Genomic DNA, 22,268 nt, shown 5'->3' on the forward strand with positions numbered 1-22,268 from the left:
TGCAGTCACTATGTGCATACATTATATTACTGATCCTGTATTATACTCCAGAGCTGCACTCTCTATTCTGCTGGTGCAGTCACTGTGTACATACATTACATTACTGATCCTGTATTATACTCCAAAGCTGCACTCACTATTCTGCTGGTGCAGCCACTGTGTACATACATTGCATTACTTATCTTGTATTATACTCCAGAGCTGCACTCACTATTCTGCTGGTTGTCATTTGTTATTTTCATTAAGACGGTTGACAGAAGGAACTTTCCTGATCCCCATGCAGCACAATGTTTGGGTGTCGGGGTTTTGATTTCTTTCCTGGTCAATCTCTTAACTTCTCTTGCAGATGAATTATCTGTTCATGAAGGAAAGTGTAGAGAGCAGCCCGGTGGTGCCCATCCAGAAGCACTGGCTAGACTCCATGCTCAGCTTTGTACCACAGTCTCTCCAGAAAGGAAAGGATAGCGAGGCTCTGGTCGCAGATCTGTTGGAGGAAGTTTCCCAAGATTTTGAGAAAAGTATGAAGAGACACTTGGGTGAGTCCAACTTAAATCTAAATGCCCTGCAGCCAAACATGCCCCGTACTTCTACCTATCGCCCCCACTGAGAACGGCTTGTTTCCTTGCAGTGTTTAGGTGCTTAATTACTTTTCTTGCTGCAGTGATTATAGACTAAAGCCCCCATTACTTATCACCCAATAGCAGCACCATTTGCACAAAGCCAATATTGCAGCCCATGGAGCCCCTACAATTCCACATTAGGACAAATGTACACGGAGCGTAAATGCTGCTCAAATCTGCATCGTAAATCTGCTGCAGATCTCACTACCAGCCATGTGCTGGCAATTTTTTTTAAATCCACACTATGTCAATTTCTGTTGTTTTTAACCACAAATTTTAATGTAGAGGAGCATAAGGGGTAACGCCTCTCCTTGTGGAGAGTGACATGCCTGACATGCCAGTGTAAGGAGACTTATAGGCTGTGCTATGCTCCACTAGCATTCTAGTCCTCTAAAGAGGCAATTTACATATTTAATATACAGGAGTGAAATTTGTGTTTAGATTTTTCGTTTGTTCATTCACTTGTATTTTGCTAATTGATTAAATAAATCATTAACATTTCTATTTTTGAAGCGTTCTTACTTTACAGCATTTTTTCTACACCTTTCTAAAAATTATTTTTATGTGATTGTGTCTTTTATTTGCTCATTAATAATCTGATATATCTTTTGGTATTTTGTGTATAGTTGTTTTTTTGCTGTTGGGGTAAATTGTAGGATATTGATTTCAGAGTGGTTTCCTGATCCTTTGATTGTAGGAATGAGTGGTATATATGTGCTAATAAATTAGGACAAAACATAGGAAATTTAGGAAAAAACTGAACATCTGGGCAGCAATAACATGCTGATTGTGATGTCATGAAAATTATTTGATTTCCCAGCAATCAGAGAACAGCATTGCTGGTCATTTATATTAAGTAAATTGGATATTCATTTTTCCCAATTGTGATGTCATGAAGATGACTTGAATTTCCACCAATCAGAGATCAGCATGTTTCAGGTCAACCAGATAGAACAATCCATGAAGCATGAGTCACGGCCACTGTGAGGTCATAATGCTGATTAGAATTTCCACCAATCAGTAAAAAGAATTGCCCAGAAGAACCACCCAGGAGGTATGAGTCATCGCCACTGTGAGGTCATAATGCTGATCAATCACAGAGCAGCAACACCCAGATTTTCCACCAATCAGAGAGCAGCCACACCCAGATTTTCCACCAATCAGAGATCAGCAGTGGGTATAAATATCCCCTGCCCCCTGCCCGGCTTAGCCTTGCACTGGTTGAGTCTCTCTCTTTTTCTCTCTCTTGGTATCTCCCGGTATCTCTCTCTCGGTATTTCTCGGTATATCTCTCTCTCTTGGTATCTCTCAGTATCTCTCGGTATCTCTCTCTCTTTTTCTCTCTCTTGGTATCTCCCGGTATCTCTCTCTCGGTATTTCTCGGTATCTCTCTCTCTCTCTTGGTATCTCTCAGTATCTCTCGGTATCTCTCTCTCTTTTTCTCTCTCTTGGTATTTCTCGGTATCTCTCCCTCCCCTTTTTCTCTCTTCTCTCTCTGTCTCTCTCTCTTTGACCCAACCAAACGGCCCTCTTAAGGGCTACCCCAAATGTGTAAAAGATAAAACCAATATTTGTGTTGTTTGTCCATTTTATGAGCCTGTGATTAACCCCTTCCCACTCTTTGCTATATATATATATTATATACACAGTATGTGCAGGTGGGCCTTAAGGGGATTATCCAGGACAAACATATTGATGGCCTATCCCCTGGTTAGGTCATTAATATATCAGATTTGTGGGGGTCTAGCACATGGCACCTCCACTAATCAGCTGTTTTCAGCTTCGGCCGAGGTCAGATGTAAACAGTGTGGAGGAGCTGAACATCACTGATCTGTTCACTGTGTAGTGGCCGCTCCCTGGTGCTGCAGATCAGCTCCTATTACATGAATATTAGCTGATCTGCAGGACCCGCAGTACAGTGAATGGAGCGGTGATGTTCAATCTTCACACTATTTACACTTGAGCGCTGCAATCAGCTGATGGGTAGAGCCGGTGACGCGTGTCGGAGCCCCACCGATCTCATATTGATAACCCATCCCCAGGATAAATCATCATTATTATACTACTGGAAACTCCATTAATGGATTGTCTGGGATTAATAACACGAGCCCCTTCTTTAAGAAAAAACAGTCCCTAACTGATCACAGGATAAATGTGGGATTTCAGGTCACCCATTTACTGCAGTGTAGCTGGCAATGCCACCCAGCGGATCTAAGCAAGTCCCGGGGCCACAACAGTATACAGCCAGTGCCCGAGTATAGGATGGAAGATTAAAAATAAAATCTTAAAAAATGTATTTTGTATGAGACATACATCAAAAATACATGAAATGCTTTTCCTGACAACACTGAGTTTTATAATGTGGAAAAAAAAGTTTAAAAAAACACTGTGTGAACACACCCCTAGCTGCATTGTGACTATATACACTGCTCAAAATAATAAAGGGAACACTCAAATAACACATCCTAGATCTGAATGAATGAAATATTCTCATTGAATACTTTGTTCTGTATAAAGTTGAATGTGCTGACAACAAAATCACACAAAAATCATCAATGGAAATCAAATTTATTAACCAATGGAGGCCAGGATTTGGAGTTACCCCCAAAATTAAAGTGGAAAAACACACTACAGGCTCATCCAACTTTGATGTAATGTACTTAAAACAAGTCAAAATGAGTCTCAGTATTGTGTGTGGCCTCCACGTGCCTGTATCACCTCCCTACAACGCCTGGGCATGCTCCTGATGAGGTTGTGGATGGTCTCCTGTGGGATCTCCTCCCAGACCTGAACTAAAGCATCCGCCAACTGCTGGACGGTCTGTGGTGCAACGTGACGTTGGTGGATGGAGCGAGACATGATGTCCCAGATGTGCTCAATTGGATTCAGGTCTGGGGATCGGGCGGGCCAGTCCATAGCTTCAATGCCTTCATCTTGCAGGAACTGCTGACACACTCCAGCCACATGAGGTCTGGCATTGTCCTGCATTAGGAGGAACCCAGGGCCAAACGCACCAGCATATGGTCTCACAAGGGGTCTGAGGATCTCATCTCGGTACCTAATGGCAGTCAGGCTACCTCTGGTGAGCACATGGGGGGCTGTGCGGCCTTCCAAAGAAATGCCACAGAACACCAGGATTGGCAAAGTCGCCACTGGCGCCCTGTGCTCTTCACAGATGAAAGCAGGTTCACACTGAGCACATGTGACAGACGTGACAGAGTCTGGAGACGCCGTGGAGAGCAATCTGCTGCCTGCAACATCCTTCAGCATGACCGGTTTGGTAGTGGGTCAGTAATGGTGTGGGGTGGCATTTCTTTGGAGGGCCGCACAGTTCCCTTTATTTTTTGAGCAGTGCGTATACATATATAAACTGTCCCTCCCCCACCATGTTACATACTACATACCTCATAGGGACAAAAGTTTGGACACACCTTCTCATTTAAAGATTTTTCTGTATTTTCATGACTAGGAAAATTGTACATTCACACTGAAGGCATCAAAACTATGAATTAACACATGTGGAATTATATACTTAACAAAAAACTGTGAAGCAACTGAAAATATGTCTTATATTCTAGGTTCTTCAAAGTAGCCACCTTTTGCTTTGATGACTGCTTTGCACACTCTTGGCATTCTCTTGATGAGCTTCAAGAGGTAGTCACCGGAAATGGTTTTCACTTTGGAATGTGTATACTGTATATGTGTGTATATGTATAGTATATATGTGTGTATATATATGTATACTGTATATGTGTGTATATATATGTATACTGCATATCTGTTTATGTATACTGTATATGTGTGTATATATATGTATACTGTATATCTGTATATGTATACTGTATATGGGTGTATATACAGTGGGTACGGAAAGTTTTCAGACCCCTTTAAATTTTTCACTCTTTGTTTCATTGCAGCCATTTGGTAAAATCTAAAAAGTTCATTTTTCTCATTAAAGTACACTCTGCACCCCATCTTGACTGAAAAAAAACAAGAAATGTAGAAATTTTTGCAAATTTATTAAAAAAGAAAAGTAAGTATACAGACCCTTTGCTCAGTATTGAGTAGAAGCCCCCTTTTGAGCTAGTACAGCCATGAGTCTTCTTGGGAATGATGCAACAAGTTTTTCACACCTGGATTTGGAGATCCTCTGCCATTCTTCCTTGCAGATCCCCTCCTGTTCTATCAGGTTGGATGGTGAGCGTTGGTGGACAGCCATTTTCAGGTCTCTGCAGAGATGCTCAATTGGGTTTAGGTCAGGGCTCTGGCTGGGCCAGTCAAGAATGGTCACAGAGTTGTTCTGAAGCCACTCCTTTGTTATTTTAGCTGTCTGCTTAGGGTCATTGTCTTGTTGGAAGGTGAACCTTCGGCCAAGTCTGAGATCCATTGCACTCTGGAAGAGGTTTTCATCCATGATATCTCTGTACTTGACCGTATTCATGTTTCCTTCAATTGCAACCAGTCGTCCTGTCGCTGCAGCTGAAAAACACACCCATAGCATGATGGTGCCACCACCATGTTTCACTGTTGGGATTGTATTGGGCAGGTGATGAGCAGTGCCTGGATTTCTTTACACATACGGCTTAGAATTATCAACAAAAAGTTCTATCTTCGTCTCATCAGACCAGAGAATCTTATTTCTTATAGTCTGGGAGTCCTTCATGTGTTTTTGAGCAAACTCTATGCGGGCTTTCATATGTCTTGCACTGAGGAGAGGCTTCCATCGGGCCACTCTGCCATAAAGGCCCGACTGGTGGAGGGCTGCAGTGATAGTTGACTTTGTGGAACTTTCTCCCATCTCCCTACTGCATTTTTGGAGCTCAGTAGTTGGTTCAAACCTCAAACGGCAGTTGATGGGTCACTTGCTCTAGGCAGCCATTTTATAGCCCAAGTTGCTGTGAGACAGAGACCGCTTGTGCTGGGCTTATGAAGTTATCAATTTCTGAGCAACCGACGTCCGCAGCTTCAGAGAAAGTTAGAGTATCGTACCAAAAAATATTATTTCTGTATCTGGGTTTAAATAAACCCATTTTAGTGATTTTTTCACACCTTTTCATCTTGGTTTTTGACCTATCTCTTCACCATTTTTTTTAAATTTTCTCCTCATTATATCTCCTTTCAACAAACTTCTTTGTATTTTGATCCTTATGATAATGAGTAGCCCTATCCTCGCTACAAATTTTATAGACCCTGTTAAATTGTCTTCTACTTTGGAAGACTTGAGGGGCATGATAGCTGTCTCTTTTTAATAAGCAATTACGGTCAGGTTTAAAGTATAATGTAGTTCGCAACTGTCCATCAATTTTATATTTCAACACGAAGGAAGTGTGTATTATTCTTGCCTGTAATGTGTAATCATTGGGAGCATGGTGTTTTTTTTTACTGAAGAACCAACAAGGAGACACATATGGCCGTGCCACCCAGGCATGTGCCGCAGCTCAGTTGCGTGCCTTTTTATGCATTTCGTTTTATAAAGCAGTCATTACTGTTTGACTGCATCATAAAACAACAATTAATTGTTCTTTAATGTTTGTTTCTTTAATAGATGGCTTCCAACAGAACCTCCCGTCTGCCTCCTGCAGACCGCCTTAGTGTTCACTTACCTCCCCTCACCCTCCCGACCACCTCCCTGAGCACTACAGGCAAGAAGCTGATGAGACACAAGAGAAGCCGAGAGCAGCAGACGACCCTCAATGGCATCATGTACGTTACTTCTGATGGGATTCAGATATGCAGTCGTGTCTTCTCTTCTTATTTCTTACCTCCATGTCTTCCCTTTACAGCATGAAGGAGGCTTTAAAGGCTTATGAAGAAACTGTGACAGAACAGAAGCGCAGAATCCCCTCACCCCCTGAGCCCCAATTACCGTCTACTGTAAGATCATATGTCATATGTCATTTTCACTTGCATTAGATCACTTTTCCAACTAATACTAGTAAAGAAAAAGTAAATATGGTACTCACCCTCCCCAGGTCCAGCGTTTAGCTGCAGCGGTAACATCACCGCTGCTGTCAATCACTAAGCTTGGCGGCAGCAGCAGAGCAACTGAGTTTAGCGATTGACCGCAGCAGTGATGTGCATGATGTTAACGCTGCAGCCAAACACAGACACCACCAGAGATGGCAGAGAGCCGCTGCTGGATCAGAGGAGGGTGAGTACTATATCTTTTTTTTTTTTTTTTACTACTATCTGATTGGTTGAGATCTACTTTTCCTAAAGAAAACCCCTTTAATAATTCCGTATTTCGTGGTTACTTCATCTGGAAATATATGAACAAATCGGTATCTGGTTGCTGCCGTTCTCTTCTCACACTTTCTCATATAGAAATACACCGCTTTTGGGACTTATATAGAAGGCAGAAATGAGTATTGGGATTTTTTGTTTTATGATTTTCTTACACCCGGGGCATTAGGGCCGCGCCTAAAACATTGCAAGTGATAAGCAAGACTTTTTTTTTTAACCCAAACCATGTGACTCTTCTTGGTTGCAGTGATTGGTCGTATGCCTATGACCCCCAATGCCCAGATCACCCCCTATACTAGTTCTCAGGAATCTTCTACATTACCCGTCTCTTGTTATTGATAACACTTATTTTATTTGAAATATTTCATGTGAAATTCTCTTATTTTTTGTCACAGATGAACAGTGAACAGAGAAAACTAAGGGTGAGTTTTAATTACAGAATACCTACCGTATGTTTTTTATTTACATCTTTTTCCTAACACATCCTGCAGCTAAGAGGTGTCCAGGTCCTGAGATCCTCACTGATGGCTCAAAAAACACTTGGCAGCAGCTGATCAGCACTGAGATCCTGGACGAGCGGCAGACGGGCTCATAGACTTTCTGTGCTCATGCAGGGAGGGAGATGTTTTTTTTCTATGTATTTCTTATCCTGTACTTACAATGAATTACATCCTGTATTATACTCCAGAGCTGCACTCACTATTTTGCTGGTGCACTCACTGTGTACATACATTACATTACTTATCCTGTACTGATCCTGAGTTACATCCTGTATTATACTTCAGAGCTGCACTCGCTATTCTGCTGGTGGAGTCACTGTGTACATACATTACATTACTGATCCTGTATTATGCTCCAGAGCTGCACTCTCTATTCTGCTGGTGCAGTCACTGTGTACATACATTACATTACTGATCCTGTATTATACTCCAGGGCTGCACTTTCTATTCTGCTGGTGCAGTCACTGTGTACATACATTACATTACTGATCCTGAATTACATCCTGTATTATATTCCAGAGCTGCACTCACTATTCTGCTGGTGGAGTCACTGTGTACATACATTACATTACTGATCCTGTACTGATCCTGAATTACATCCTGTATTATACCGCAGAGCTGTACTCACTATTCTGCTGGTGCAGTCACTGTGTACATAAATTACACTACTGATCCTGTGTTATACTCCAGAGCTGCACTCACTATTCTGCTGGTGCAGTCACTTTGTGCATACATTACATTATTGATCCTGTATTATACTCCAGAGCTGCACTTTCTATTCTGCTGGTGCAGTCACTGTGTGCATACATTGCATTACTGATCCTGTATTATACTCCAGAGCTGCACTCTCTATTCTGCTGGTGCAGTCACTGTGTGCATACATTACATTACTGATCCTATACTGATCCTGAATTACATCCTGTATTATACCCCAGAGCTGTACTCACTATTCTGCTGGTGCAGTCACTTTGTGCATACATTACATTATTGATCCTGTATTATACTCCAGAGCTGCACTTTCTATTCTGCTGGTGCAGTCACTGTGTACATACATTACACTACTGATCCTGTATTATACTCCAGAGCTGCACTCACTAATCTGCTGGTGCAGTCACTGTGTGCATACATTACATTACTGATCCGGTATTATACTCCAGGGATGCACTCACTATCCTGCGGGTGCAGTCACTGTGTGCATACATTACATTACTGATCCTGTATTATACTCCAGAGCTGCACTCTCTATTCTGCTGGTGCAGTCACTGTGTACATACATTACATTACTTATCCTGTATTATACCCCAGAGCTGCACTTTCTATTCTGCTGGTGCTGTCACTGTGTGCATACATTACATTACTGATCCTGTATTATACCCCAGGGCTGAACTCACTATTCTGCTGGTGCAGTCACTGTGTACATACATTACATTACTGATCCTGTATTATACTCCAGAGCTGCACTCACTATTCTGCTGGTGCAGTCACTGTGTGCATACATTACATTACTGATCCTGTATTATACTCCAGAGCTGCACTCTCTATTCTGCTGGTGAAGTCACTGTGTGCATACATTACATTACTCATCCTGTATTATACCCCAGAGCTGTACTTTCTATTCTGCTGGTACAGTCACTGTGTGCATACATTACATTACTGATCCTGTTTTATACTCCAGAGCTGCACTCACTATTCTGCTGGTGCAGTCACTGTATACATACATTACATTACTGATCCTGTATTACACTCCAGAGCTGCACTCACTATCCTGCTGATGCAGTCACTGTATACATACATTACATTACTAATCCTGTATTATACTCCAGAGCTTCACTCACTATTCTGCTGGTGCAGTCACTGTGTACATACATTACATTACTGATCCTGTATTATACCCCAGAGCTGTACTCACTATTCTGATGGTGCAGTAACTGTGTACATACATTACATTACTGATCCTGTATTATACTCCAGAGCTGCACTCACTATTCTGCTGGTGGAGTCACTGTGTACATACATTACATTACTGATCCTGTACTGATCCTGTATTACATCCTGTATTATATTCCAGAGCTGCTCTCACTATGGTGCTCGTGCAGTCACTGTGTACATACATTACATTACTGATCCTGTATTATACTCCATAGCTGCACTCACTATTCTGCTGGTGCAGTCACTGTGTACATACATTACATTACTGATCCGGTATTATACTCCAGAGCTGCACTCACTATTCTGCTGGTGCAGTCACTGTGTACATACATTACATTACTGATCCTGTATTATACTCCAGAGCTGCACTCACTATTCTGCTGGTGCAGTCACTGTGTGCATACATTACATTACTGATCCTGTATTATACTCCAGAACTGCACTCACTATTCTGCTGGTGCAGTCACTGTGTACATACATTACATTACTGATCCTGTATTATGCTCCAGAACTGTACTTTCTATTCTGCTGGTGCATTCACTGTGTGCATACATTACATTACTGATCCTGTTTTATACTCCAGAGCTACACTCACTATTCTGCTGGTGCAGTCACTGTGTACATACATTACATTACTGATCCTGTATTATACTCCAGAGCTGCACTCTCTATTCTGCTGGTGCAGTCCCTGTTTGCATACATTACATTCCTGATCCTGTATTATACTCCAGAGCTGCACTATCTATTCTGCTGGTGCAGTCACTGTGTACATATATTATATTACTGGTCCTGTATTATACTCCAGAGCTGCACTCTCTATACTGCTGGTACAGTCACTGTGTACATACATTACATTTCTGATCCTGTACTATACTCCAGAGCTGCACTTTCTATTCTGCTGGTGCAGTCACTGTGTGCTTACATTACATTACTGATCCTGTATTATACCCCAGAGCTGTACTCACTATTCTGCTGGTGCAGTCACTGTATACATACATTACATTACTGATCCTGTATTATATTCCAGAGAGGCACTCACTATTCTGCTGGTGCAGCCACTGTGTACATACATTGCATTACTTATCCTGTATTATACTCTAGAGCTGCACTCTCTATTCTGCTGGTGCAGTCACTGTGTACATACATTACATTAATGATCCTGTATTATACTCCAGAGCTGCAATCTCTATTCTGCTGGTGCAGTCACTGTGTACATACATTACATTACTGATCATGTATTATACTCCAGAGCTGCACTTTCTATTCTGCTGGTGCAGTCACTGTGTGCATACATTACATTACTGATCATGCATTATACTCCAGAGCTGTACTCACTATTCTGCTGGTGCAGTCACTGTGTACATACATTACATTACTGATCCTGTATTATACCCCAGAGCTCTACTCACTATTCTGTTGGTGCAGTCACTGTGTACATACATTACATTACTGATCCTGTAGATCTTTTATTTTAAAAATGAAAAACATAACATTAATAATAACAGATACATAACAAAATTAATAACCAGAAAATAAACAATGTAATGAACTGGTCCAGCCGCTCTCTCTCTCCTCACACACATATTATACATATATACACAATAATAATTACCTACACTGTGACATCTGGTCCGGTTACCAAACAAATAATAACAATATAATAAACAATAACCGACAAATTATATACATACTAATATATACATTCTTTTTTTTTTTTTTTAAATAAATAAAATAAAATAAATACTAACTATACAAATATATACAAGACAAAACAAAACACCCCACACTCAAGCCCACCGGTCCCTCCCCGGCACTGACCTGAGAGCTGGTCCTGCGCCTCATGCCTCAGTCCAACGTCCATAGGTCAGATCAGGCAGTGCCAGTTTTTCACCCAAATAACCAGTGTCCCACAAGATGAACCCACCTCCCCCCTTTTCCCTCCACCCAACCTAACACCTACACCCAAACCCATATATACAATATATACAGAAACAAACAATACAATAACCACAACTGACAAAGCCCAAGTTCGGCGCCTGCAGCCCTACATCACTGTCTACTGATCAATAAAACAAAAATCTATGGTGTCAGCAGCAGCCCACCACCAGGAGAGGAGATGACCAGACTAGGGCACACTAAAAGAAAAGCCCCTCCAGAGGAGAGCGGCCCTCCGTGTACCCAGTCTCTCATACTCCAGAGAACGCACCTTCACCAGGTCACCAAGTATGGTCCTAAACACATCGTCCACTGGGAGGATTTTCCGCTGCGTCGATACTAAGCACCGTGCGTTCCACGTGTGATACCTAACCACTGCGCTAACTAGAAATAAGGTGCAGCGGTCCCGACCACCCAGGTCCCCGAATGCTCCATAGGCCCATTCCCCATAAGAGAGACCGGCCAGCCGGGGCCAGCCAATGGAGGCGCCCACCCTGTTGTACACCTCTGTGTTAAAGGGACAACGAAGCAGGAAGTCGTCCATGCTTTCAAGCATGGTACCACAATGCTCCTGAGGACAGTTCCTGTCCTCAGAGCTCCTACACTTCAGATTGTCCCTCACACACAGTTTCCCATGGAAGCAGCACCAAGCCAAGTCCCAAACCTTCGAGGGGATCCTGATAGAATTCAAAAGATGCAGACCCACCCCAAGATCCCGACTTGGGCAATCCCTGAGCGCCAGAGGCCTCTGAAAATGGGTCAACAGAACCCTTTTGTCAAGGAGCTTCCTTGGCAGAGTCCTGACCTCCCACATTCCCAGACCCCACCGGCGAATTACCTTCAGAACCACGGTAGCGTAAGCCGGGAGATGTCCATGCGGTGTGCGGAGATCCTTCACTTGCCCTCCTGTCTCCCATTCCTGGAAGAAAGGCTGAAACCATCCCTTACAGGAGAATACCCACGGAGGAGCCCTCTCTTTCCAGAGGTTTGCAATATTGATCTTAATGAAGGTATTCACAAGGAATACCACAGGGTTGACCATACCCAACCCTCCTAGTCTCCTCGTACGGTAAGTAACCTCCCTCTTGACCAGGTTCAGTCTATTCCCCCATAACAGTTGAAAGAACAAACTGTAGACCCGAGTCCAGAGAGGCTCTGGCAAGATGCACACACTGCCCAGATAGATCAGCAAAGGGAGCAGGTAAGTTTTGATCAGGTTTACCCTTTCCCTTAGGGTCAAAGACCAACCCTTCCATTGGTTCACCTTCTGAGTGGCGATCTCTAGCCTGCTGTCCCAATTTTGTTTGGGGTAATCCCCCTGGCCAAATTCGATGCCAAGAACTTTTGCAGAGACTTTGGGTTCTGGAAGGGTGTCCGGGAGATCAAAACCAGGATCTCCTCCCAGCCAGAGACTCTCACACTTATCCCGGTTGATCTTAGACCCGGATGCCTCCGAGTAGCGATTTACCTCTGACATCAGCCATTCTGCCTCCCCATCAGAGGAAACAAAAACGGTGACGTCATCGGCATACGCCACCACTCTCAGAGTGGCTTCCGGTGCTGCCCGGTCCATCCCGATCCCAGCCAACGGTCCACGCTCCACCCTCCTAAGAAGTGGGTCAATCGCAAACACGTACAGTAGCGGGCTCAAGGGACAACCCTGGCGAACACCACACCCAACCTCAAAAGAGCTGCCAATCCAACCGTTCACAAGCGGGAAACTCTCTGCCCCAGAGTACAAGGTCTTAAGCCAATCAACAAACCCCCCCGGCAGGCCATACCTCAGAAGGACAGACCAGAGGTACTCATGATTAACCCGATCAAACGCTTTTGCCTGGTCCAATGACAGCATGTACCCCTTCCAGTGGCCAGCCCTACCCTGCTCCACCGCCTCTCGGACACAGAGTACAGCACTAATTGTACTGCGGCCCGGAACAGAGCAATGCTGGGCCCCCGAAAGGAGCTGGGGTGCAAATTTCACCAGCCGATTAAACAGCACCTTTGCCAAAACCTTCCTGTCTGCATTGAGAAGCGCTATGGGACGCCAATTCTCAATGCAAGATGGGTCCTTACCCTTTGACAAGATGATCAGGGCAGACCTCCTCATTGACTTTGGCAGAGTGCCCGAGGAAAGACACTCATTGAATACCTCAGTCAAGAGGGGAACCAAGGCGTCCTTAAAGGTCTTATAGAATTCAGATGTTAAGCCATCCGGACCGGGAGAATTCTTCAGGGCAAGCCCTTCAATCGCCAACTTAACTTCCTCTTCCCTGATCATCTCTGTCAAAACGCCAAGAGAGGGGTCTACCCCTGGTTCGGGGACGGCTTCAGCCAGAAAAGCCGACATCTCATCCCAATCCAGATCCCTCTTCCCCAAGAGGTGCGAGTAGAAGGATCTGACGACCTCCAGGATCCCTGATCTGGATCTTTTCAGGGACCCCGCAGTGTCAACCAGTCCTGTAACAACTTTACTATTCACTGACATCTTGCAGTTTCTGTAAGGGTCGGGCGAGCGGTACTTCCCGTAATCCCTCTCAAAAACCAAAGATGTGTGTCTATCATACTGACACCTCATTAGCAAAGATTTTACTCTGGAGATCTACTCGCGGCTACCTCCAGTTGAGACAAGATGCTCGAGTTTCCTCCTCAGGCCCTGATACAGGCGGTACCTGTCCAGGCTCCTGAGGCTCGAGAGCTGGCGGAAGAATCTCGCCACCCTTTTCTTAAACATCTCCCACCACTCTGACTTACTACTACAAAGATCCAGTAAGGGTACCTGGCTCTGAAGAAAATCCTCAAAGGACTGTCTTATCTCCGCTTCTTCCAAGAGAGATGAATTGAGCCTCCAAAAGCCTCTTCTCATCCGGGGGGTCTCTGTAACATTCAGGGAAAACAAAATCAAACAGTGATCGGAGAACTCCACCTCAACAACAGATACTGCTGAAGAGACGGCTTCCTCCTTTAAATAAAACCTGTCTATCCTGGACCTACAGTTACCTCTATGATAGGTGAACCCCTCGTGGCCTGCGGTGTGCCGGATGTGGACATCCACCAGGCGAGCCTCACTAGCTATACTATTAAGGGCGACGCTATCATAAGTCAGCTTGTCTCTGGAACCTCCTCTATCCCGGGGCCTCGTGACAGTGTTGAAGTCCCCTCCAAAGACGACCTGCCGACTCGTAAAAAGGTAGGGCTTGATCCTCATAAAGAGACACTTCCGGTCCCATTTAGATTGGGGACCATAGATGTTAATGAGCCGAAGCTCTTGTCCCTTCATGAGGACATCTAATATCAGGCACCTCCCCATTTCTAACTCAATAACCCGTCGGCATTCTACCGGTGCGGTAAAAAGGACCGCCACTCCGCTATACGGCTCGGCCGCAAGAGACCAATAGGAGGGCCCGAGTCTCCACTCCCTCTTAGCTATAAACACCTCTGCCATATTTGGCAGCCTGGTCTCTTGCAAAAAGAAAATGTCAGCTTCAACCCGGCTGAGAAAATCAAAGGCCGCAAATCTAGCCATGTTTGACCTAATGCTGGCGACATTAATGGACGCCAGCGTCAACGGAGTGGGTACCGCCATCATTGGTGATTGAGTTAGATGGCTTTCTTCTTCCCACTCCCCTTATCCTCTGCCTCAGAGGAGAAATCCTTCCCCCTCTTTAATGACACAGAGGTGTCCATTCCCACATTTTTCCTTCTTTTTCGTCCTCGTCTCCGGACTCTGGGCCAGTCCCTCCCCCCAAGGACCTTGCATCCCCAGGAGAAGGAGACTCGGCGCCCCCTGTAAGCTCCGCTGAAGCCGGAACCTCACCCTCAGCCTCCTCCTCAGAGGAAGAGATGTTATCAAGGGCTTGGAACCGGTTAGAAAGACCAACTAGAGGGGAGTCGGTTTTACCTTCCTTAGGTACCTTGGTCAGAGCGGGAGAAGATGTTTTATCTCCCTTCTTTCACTTCTTTTTGGTGCCGAGCTTACGCTTGTGCTCTAGCCACCGCTTATTATCCTCATCCATACTTTCATAATGGGAGGATTCTGAAGCAGAGGCAGTTTCCTCCCTGTGGATCCTCCTGACCTCCTCATCCAACTCATCATCCCTCGGGGCCTCAGCAGCAACACTGGCATCCAGGACAGGGGCTGCCCCGGTAGTCTGGGGCTCGCCCCGCTCCCTCTCCTGTCTGCGCTTGTCTAGACGCCTCAGCTGGGCAGGCGTCTTTTTATTGCTTTTCTTCCCTGGCCCCTCAGCTCCCCCACCCCTGCTAGTCCCCTCTCCAGCAGAATCGGCCTCACGGCTTACTCCCACCGGGGTCTCGACTGCATTAGCAAAGGAGCGAGGACAACGGCTGAATGGGTGGCCTAACTCACCACACAGGTGGCACCTAATCTCCACACAAGAGGCGGCAAGATGGCCGACACCCCCACACAACGCGCATTTCTGCACGGTTCAGTTTGCACTGAAGTGTGTGGGGTCGCCGCACCTGTGACAGAGCTTCGATTGCCCCTGGTAGAAAACCAGGATATGATCCCTACCCAGGAAGGCAGACGATGGAATGTGGGCAACCGTACCACCTGAACGCCTAAGTTTTTCCATAAACGTCCAGGCCCCTGACCAGATACCAAACTCGTCGCGGTTTTTCTTTGGCATCTCCACCACCTCTCCATACCGACCAAGCCACGTCATGATGTCATAGCAAGAAAGCGACTCGTTACGAGTCATCACGGTCACTTTCTTGATCTGGCTTTGGCGAGACACTGCCTGAACGGCAAAGTCTCGCCAGCCGGGCTCATTTTTTGCCAACTCATAATTCGCCCAGAAGAGCTCAAGCCCCTCCGGCCGAACAAAGCTGACATCAAACTCAGGCGTGGAATAGGGGTGTATCAAGGCGTAGATGTCAATCGCCTTGAAGCCCATCCTCAGCAGGAGCTCCACAACTTTAGACCTTGGCGGACATGCATCACTGCCCCTCCACCGAAGACGGACCACATTCCTACGCACACTGCCTGGCCCGGCTGTTGGGAGGGACCACACTGTATCTCCCCCTTTTTGCTCTCGGAAGGCCCCGAGGCCATGCCTCTCTATCCAGAAGGATAGATCAACCTCTCGACCCTCTACCATTAGTGATCTCTCCCCCTTCTTTAGAGCCTCCAGAAGGCGCCGTTGCAACATGCCGTCCCCAAAGCCCGGAGACGAGGAGGATGCCCTATTTGCCCCGGAGGTGACACTGGCATAACTCTGGACAGGTGTTGCCACCCCCGGGGGGGCAACCGGACCACTGACCACATCAGCCCCAACAGTATCACCATTACCCACCTCCATCTCACCCTCCACCAAACCAGCAACCACACCACTAGACAATGAATTATTCTCATTCACCTCCACCACCACATTCATTCCTGCTGGACCAGTAACAATGGTGGATGACCTTTTGACCTCCGCATCAGGCACAAGGGGCTCAGTCACCTCCATAGAACTGGAGGCGACCTCACCCCCGGTCTTATGTGTGCCCTCCACATCATCGGTCGGTAATTTCCGCTGTTTGGCATTTGGTATAATGTGCCGCTGATCTCTAGCTGCAGTTAGGCGCCGCTGATCTTTAGCATCAGGATCTTCCGGACCAGCGACACCAACACAAAATAGCACTTTCGTGGGAGGACCGGAACGCTCAGCCCCAACTGCCCCCTCACACTGCCGCCGCTTCTCAACTAAGTGATCAGCGGCAACAGCATTCAGAGGCACTGAGGCTACCGGAGCTGCCCCGACACCGGGCTGCTCCCCCCTCCCACTGAGGAGCGCACCACAGCATCGTGGCCTGATGGAACGCCCGCCGCCGGGCCGCCCTCACTATCCAGCCTCTCGGCTGATGCACCTCCTGCTACGTCCACACTACTACAAGCAGAGACGGAGCTCTGCGCCTCACTACCGCGCTCTGTAATCTCCCCGCGCCTTTGCACCGGATCCACAGCAAAACCCGGGCTGGGCTGGGCAACGGGGCTTATACAGCGAGCTGAGCCTGCCGCCGACTCAGGGGGTACAGGGAGGGGGGCATATACGTATCTTACCGCTTCCTGCAGCTTTGGCTTGGTCTTCTTTGCCTTTTTGTGGCCCCCAGGTGCCTCTTCTGGTAGATCGTCACCAAGATGGAAGTTTTGGAGGCACACTGGGGACTCCAGGAGCTTAATCTCTGCCATTAGCGCCCCTCCCTGGCCGCTGCTGTCACTGTCCTCCCCAGAGCCGGCAGAACTGCGACCGGATGTCACTGTCGCCTGTCCTGCAGGGAGCTTGCTGCACGTGGCCTGCGGGTGACTTTGCAGGCTGCCAGGTGGGGCTTGCTGCTGGTCATCACCACTCTCATTATCCACCTGGCTCTCAGGCTGCAGCCCTATCTGCCTTTGCTCTCTGGTATCAGCCATTTCTCTAAAGCGGTCTTCATTTATAAGTTTTTCTTTGAAAGGACTACTCTGCTCCCTGATGGTGGCTTTCCTAAGTTCCAGGCGTTGAATTTCACTGCTCAGTCTTTTTACCTCGGCTTGGAGTTTTGCCTTCCTTGGTTTGGAGGCCCCCGCAGCTTTGGCGCTTGTGCAGCGCAGCTCCTCCCGGAGCCTCCTGATGAGCTTACTGGCATCTTCATACTCACGGAGGCGGATCATGACCCGGGAGGCATAGGTGGACACAGACTCCCGGGGTCCCTGCAGCGCCCATTCCCCCTCAGGGAGGTCGGCCTCACCTCCGTGAGCACTCAGCTTTCCTCCGGAAGGAGCGCCATCTTGCACGCCGCTGTCAGGCTTTTCCTCCATGCTGGAAGCCTTGAGGCTTCTGGGGGTCTCCACAATCCCGGGGGGAGTAGGAGCCACATTGCTGCGACTCCTGGTGCAGCGTCTCACCCCCGAGTCCTCTGATGTGCAGGCCGGTTGCTGGTTTCTTCTGCCCCCCGCCGGCCTGGTTCGGGAAGCAGAAGCCTGGGACTTGGCTCCATCACTCATCCCAGAAACCCGCTCCCTCCCTGGGAAAGAGAGAAAGCAGGTCCCCAGGTGGAGAGGTGTTGGTTTCTCAGAGATCAGGAGCTCACAGCAGGATCTGCAGCCACCACACCCATAATCAGCACACTGACTAGCAGCTGATCAGAGCTGCACCCAGTATGCTGCTGGTGCAGTCACTGTGTACATACATTACATTACTGATCCTGTATTATACTCCAGAGCTGCACTCACTATTCTGCTGGTGCAGTCACTGTGTGCTTACATTACATTACTGATCCTGTATTATACTCCAGAGCTGCACTCACTATCCTGCTGGTGCAGTCACTGTGTACATACATTACATTACTGATCCTGTATTATACTCCAGAGCTGCACTTTCTATTCTGCTGGTGCAGTCACTGTGTGCTTACATTACATTACTGATCCTGTATTATACTCCAGAGCTGCACTCACTATTCTGCTGGTGCAGTCACTATATACATACATTACATTACTGATCCTGTATTATACTCCAGAGCTGCACTCACTATCCTGCTGGTGCAGCCACTGTGTACATACATTGCATTACTTATCCTGTATTATACTCCAGAGCTGCACTCAATATTCTGCTGGTGCAGTCACTGTATACATACCTTACATTACTGATCCTGTATTATACTCCAGAGCTGTACTCACTATCCTGCTGGTGCAGTCACTGTGTACATACATTACATTACTGATCATGTATTATACTCCAGAACTGCACTATCTATTCTGCTGGTGCAATCACTGTGTGCATACATTACATTACTGATCCTGTATTATACTCAAGAGCTGCACTCTCTATTCTGCTGGTGCAGTCACTGTGTACATTCATTACATTACTGATCATGTATTGTACTCCAGAGCTGCACTTTCTATTCTGCTGGTGCAGTCACTGTGTGCTTACATTACATTACTGATCCTGTATTATACTCCAGAGCTGCACTCCCTATTCTGCTGGTGCAGTCACTGTATACATACATTACATTACTGATCCTGTATTATACTCTAGAGCTGCCCTCACTATTCTGCTGGTGCAGCCACTGTGTACATACATTGCATTACTTATCCTGTATTATACTCCAGAGCTGCACTCACTATCCTGCTGGTGCAGTCACTGTGTTCATACATTACATTACTGATCCTGTATTATACTCCAGAGCTGCACTCACTATCCTGCTGGTGCAGTCACTGCATACATACATTGCATTACTTATCCTGTATTATACTCCAGAGCTGCACTCACTATTCTGCTGGTGCAGTCACTGTCTACATACATTGCATTACTGATCCTGTATTATACTCCAGAGCTGCACTCACTATTCTGCTGGTGCAGTCACTGTGTACATACATTACATTACTGATCCTGTATTATACTCCAGAGCTGCACTCTCTATTCTGCTGGTGCAGTCACTGTGTGCATACATTACATTACTGATCCTGTATTATACTCAAGAGCTGCACTCACTATTCTGCTGGTGCAGCCACTGTGTACATACATTGCATTACTTATCCTGTATTATACTCCAGAGCTGCACTCACTATTCTGCTGGTGCAGTCACTGTATACATACCTTACATTACTGATCCTGTATTATACTCCAGAGCTGCACTCACTATCCTGCTGGTGCAGTCACTGTGTACATACATTACATTACTGATCATGTATTATACTCCAGAGCTGCACTATCTATTCTGCTGGTGCAATCACTGTGTGCATACATTACATTACTGATCCTGTATTATACTCCAGAGCTGCACTCTCTATTTGTGCATTGAGGAGGTGCATTGAGCTCCAGACAGGCAGAGGAAGAGGAGGAGCCTGTTGGTGCTGGGAGTCTGTGCTGCTGTAGGAGCTGGGAAGGAGGGAAAACCATCTCCAGGACTTTTTCATCTGACCCCTTCCCAGCTACAGAGAGAGCACGTGACCGGAAGTGAGAGCGCGCGCGGGGTGTGAGCACGTGGGCTGTGGTTTGGCTGTGGTGAGCGGCTTGCGGCGAGGTCCGACTCGGCTCGCGGCCCTCCAGCGAGGGAGCCAGGCGGAGGTGACCGAGTGGACCGGGTGGACCAGTAGGAGGCGACCGGAGGGACGAGCGCTGTGATAGCGTGCAGCGCCGGCCGGCGGAGGGCGCCAGGTGGTGGTGACCAGGAGGTGACCAGGAGGACCGGTAAGAGGCGACCGGAGGGGCGAGCGTGCTGTGATAGCGTGCAGCGTCCCTAGAGGAGGTGAGTGAGGGGCAGGAGGCCGCGATAAGCGGCCCTACTGAACCCTAGTGTGTACTGTACTGTACTGTATTGTATTTGTATTTGTATTGTAATTGTATTATATTTAAGTGCTCCCCCCCCCGGCCTTATTTAAATTAATCCCCTGTCCATACTTGATCGATCTCCCCCCTATCCATATTTAATACAACTCCCCCGGCCATCTTTAGTGATCCCCCAGTCCATATTTAATTGATCACCCCCCGTCCATATTTAAATTGATCCCCTGATCACCCCCCGTCCATATTTAACTGATCCCCCTGACCACATTTAAATTGACCCACCCGTCCTCATTTACTTGATCCCCCAACCACCCCCGTCCATATTAAAATGATCCCCCCGACCACATTTAACTGATCGATCCCCCCCAGCCCATAATCAATTGATCCCCCTTGTCCATATTTAATAGATTCCCCCTGTCTACTTTTACTGATCCCCAGTCCCTATTTATTTGCCTTATCCCCATCCCTATTTAATTAACCCACTGTCCATAATTAATTGATTGATTCCCCAGTCCACAATTAATTATTTCCCCAGTCCATATTTATTGATCCCCAGTCCATAGTTAATTGACACACCGTCCATACTTAATTAATCCACTTGACCTGCTTAGCTGATTCCCCCGTCCATACTTAATACTTAATTGATCCCCCGTCCATACTTAACTGATCCCCCTCCGATATCTAATTGATACACTTGCACATCCCTAATTGATCCCCGTCCATACACCTATATATAAATAATTGTGTTTTGTACTTGTATATATATACTGACTGTATCCCCATATTTAGAATGATGTCCATGTTGGCCGGAGCCGTGCAGTGTACATCTTGCGCAATGTATGCATTCCGTGAGCTACCGCTTGAGGATCCATACTGCTGCGAGAGATGTGAGCATATCGTGCACTTGGAAGCCCAAATTCTGGATCTAAGTGCTCAGATAGCGATACTGAGGAGCATCGACAACATGGAACGGAGTTTGCTGCTCACCGAGCAGACACTCAATGGGTCAATACTGGGGGTGGAGCATAGAGGGGAAGTGCAGGCTGAACAGGCAGGGAGCTGGATAACAGTTAGGAGGGATAGAGGGAAGAAGTATAGGAAGGCTGGTTCAGAATCGGCATTATTGGAGCACGACAGATCCTCTGACCGCCGGGGGAGTGTATGCTCCAGTAATGAGGGGGAGGGGGGAAGTGTAGGGCAGGCAAGACAGGTTCTGGTAGTGGGTGACTCTATTATTAGGGGGACAGACAGGGCAATCTGTCACAAACACCGGGATCGCCGAACGGTGTGCTGCCTCCCTGGCGCTCGAGTCCGGCACATCGCAGATCGGGTTGACAGGTTACTGGGTGGGGCTGGCGAAGACCCAGCGGTCATGGTCCACATCGGCACCAATTACAAAGTGAGTGGTAGATGGAGGGTCCTTAAAAATGATTTCAGGGACCTAGGTAGGAAGCTTAGGGCAAGGACCTCCAAGGTAGTTTTCTCAGAAATACTACCAATCCCGCGAGCCACACAGGAGCGCCAACGGGAAGTTAGGGAGGTGAATAAGTGGCTAAAGAGTTGGTGCAAGGCAAAAGGGTTTGGGTTCATGGAGAACTGGGCCGACTTCGCGGTCGGCTACAGGCTCTACCGTAGGGACGGGCTGCACCTCAATGGGGAGGGTGCAGTGGTGCTGGGGAAGAAGATGGCTAATAGGTTGGAGGAGTTTTTAAACTACAGACGGGGGGGGACCAAGGAAATAGGTGGGATGTGAGGCAAGCAAGGGGGAAGGTGAGAAGTGA

At 46.8% G+C, this 22,268-nt stretch overlaps 1 protein-coding gene across 1 annotated transcript in view; it reads left to right on the forward strand.

Moving 5' to 3' along the window:
- The window catches only part of LOC141157759 (dynein axonemal heavy chain 12-like), a 45,474-nt gene that overhangs the window by 19,087 nt on the left and 4,119 nt on the right, over positions 1–22,268 (forward strand). The window contains exons 3-7 of the mRNA XM_073645290.1: positions 347–536; positions 1,933–2,003; positions 6,166–6,323; positions 6,404–6,494; positions 7,259–7,285. Of these exons, the coding sequence (XP_073501391.1) occupies positions 347–536; positions 1,933–2,003; positions 6,166–6,323; positions 6,404–6,494; positions 7,259–7,285 (537 nt within the window). The remainder of the gene's footprint in view (positions 1–346; positions 537–1,932; positions 2,004–6,165; positions 6,324–6,403; positions 6,495–7,258; positions 7,286–22,268) is intronic.

The sequence above is a fragment of the Phyllobates terribilis genome, unplaced genomic scaffold (assembly GCF_046119375.1).
Source record: "Phyllobates terribilis strain yellow unplaced genomic scaffold, ASM4611937v1 Scaffold_8__6_contigs__length_399053987, whole genome shotgun sequence".
Lineage (NCBI taxonomy): Eukaryota > Metazoa > Chordata > Amphibia > Anura > Dendrobatidae > Phyllobates > Phyllobates terribilis.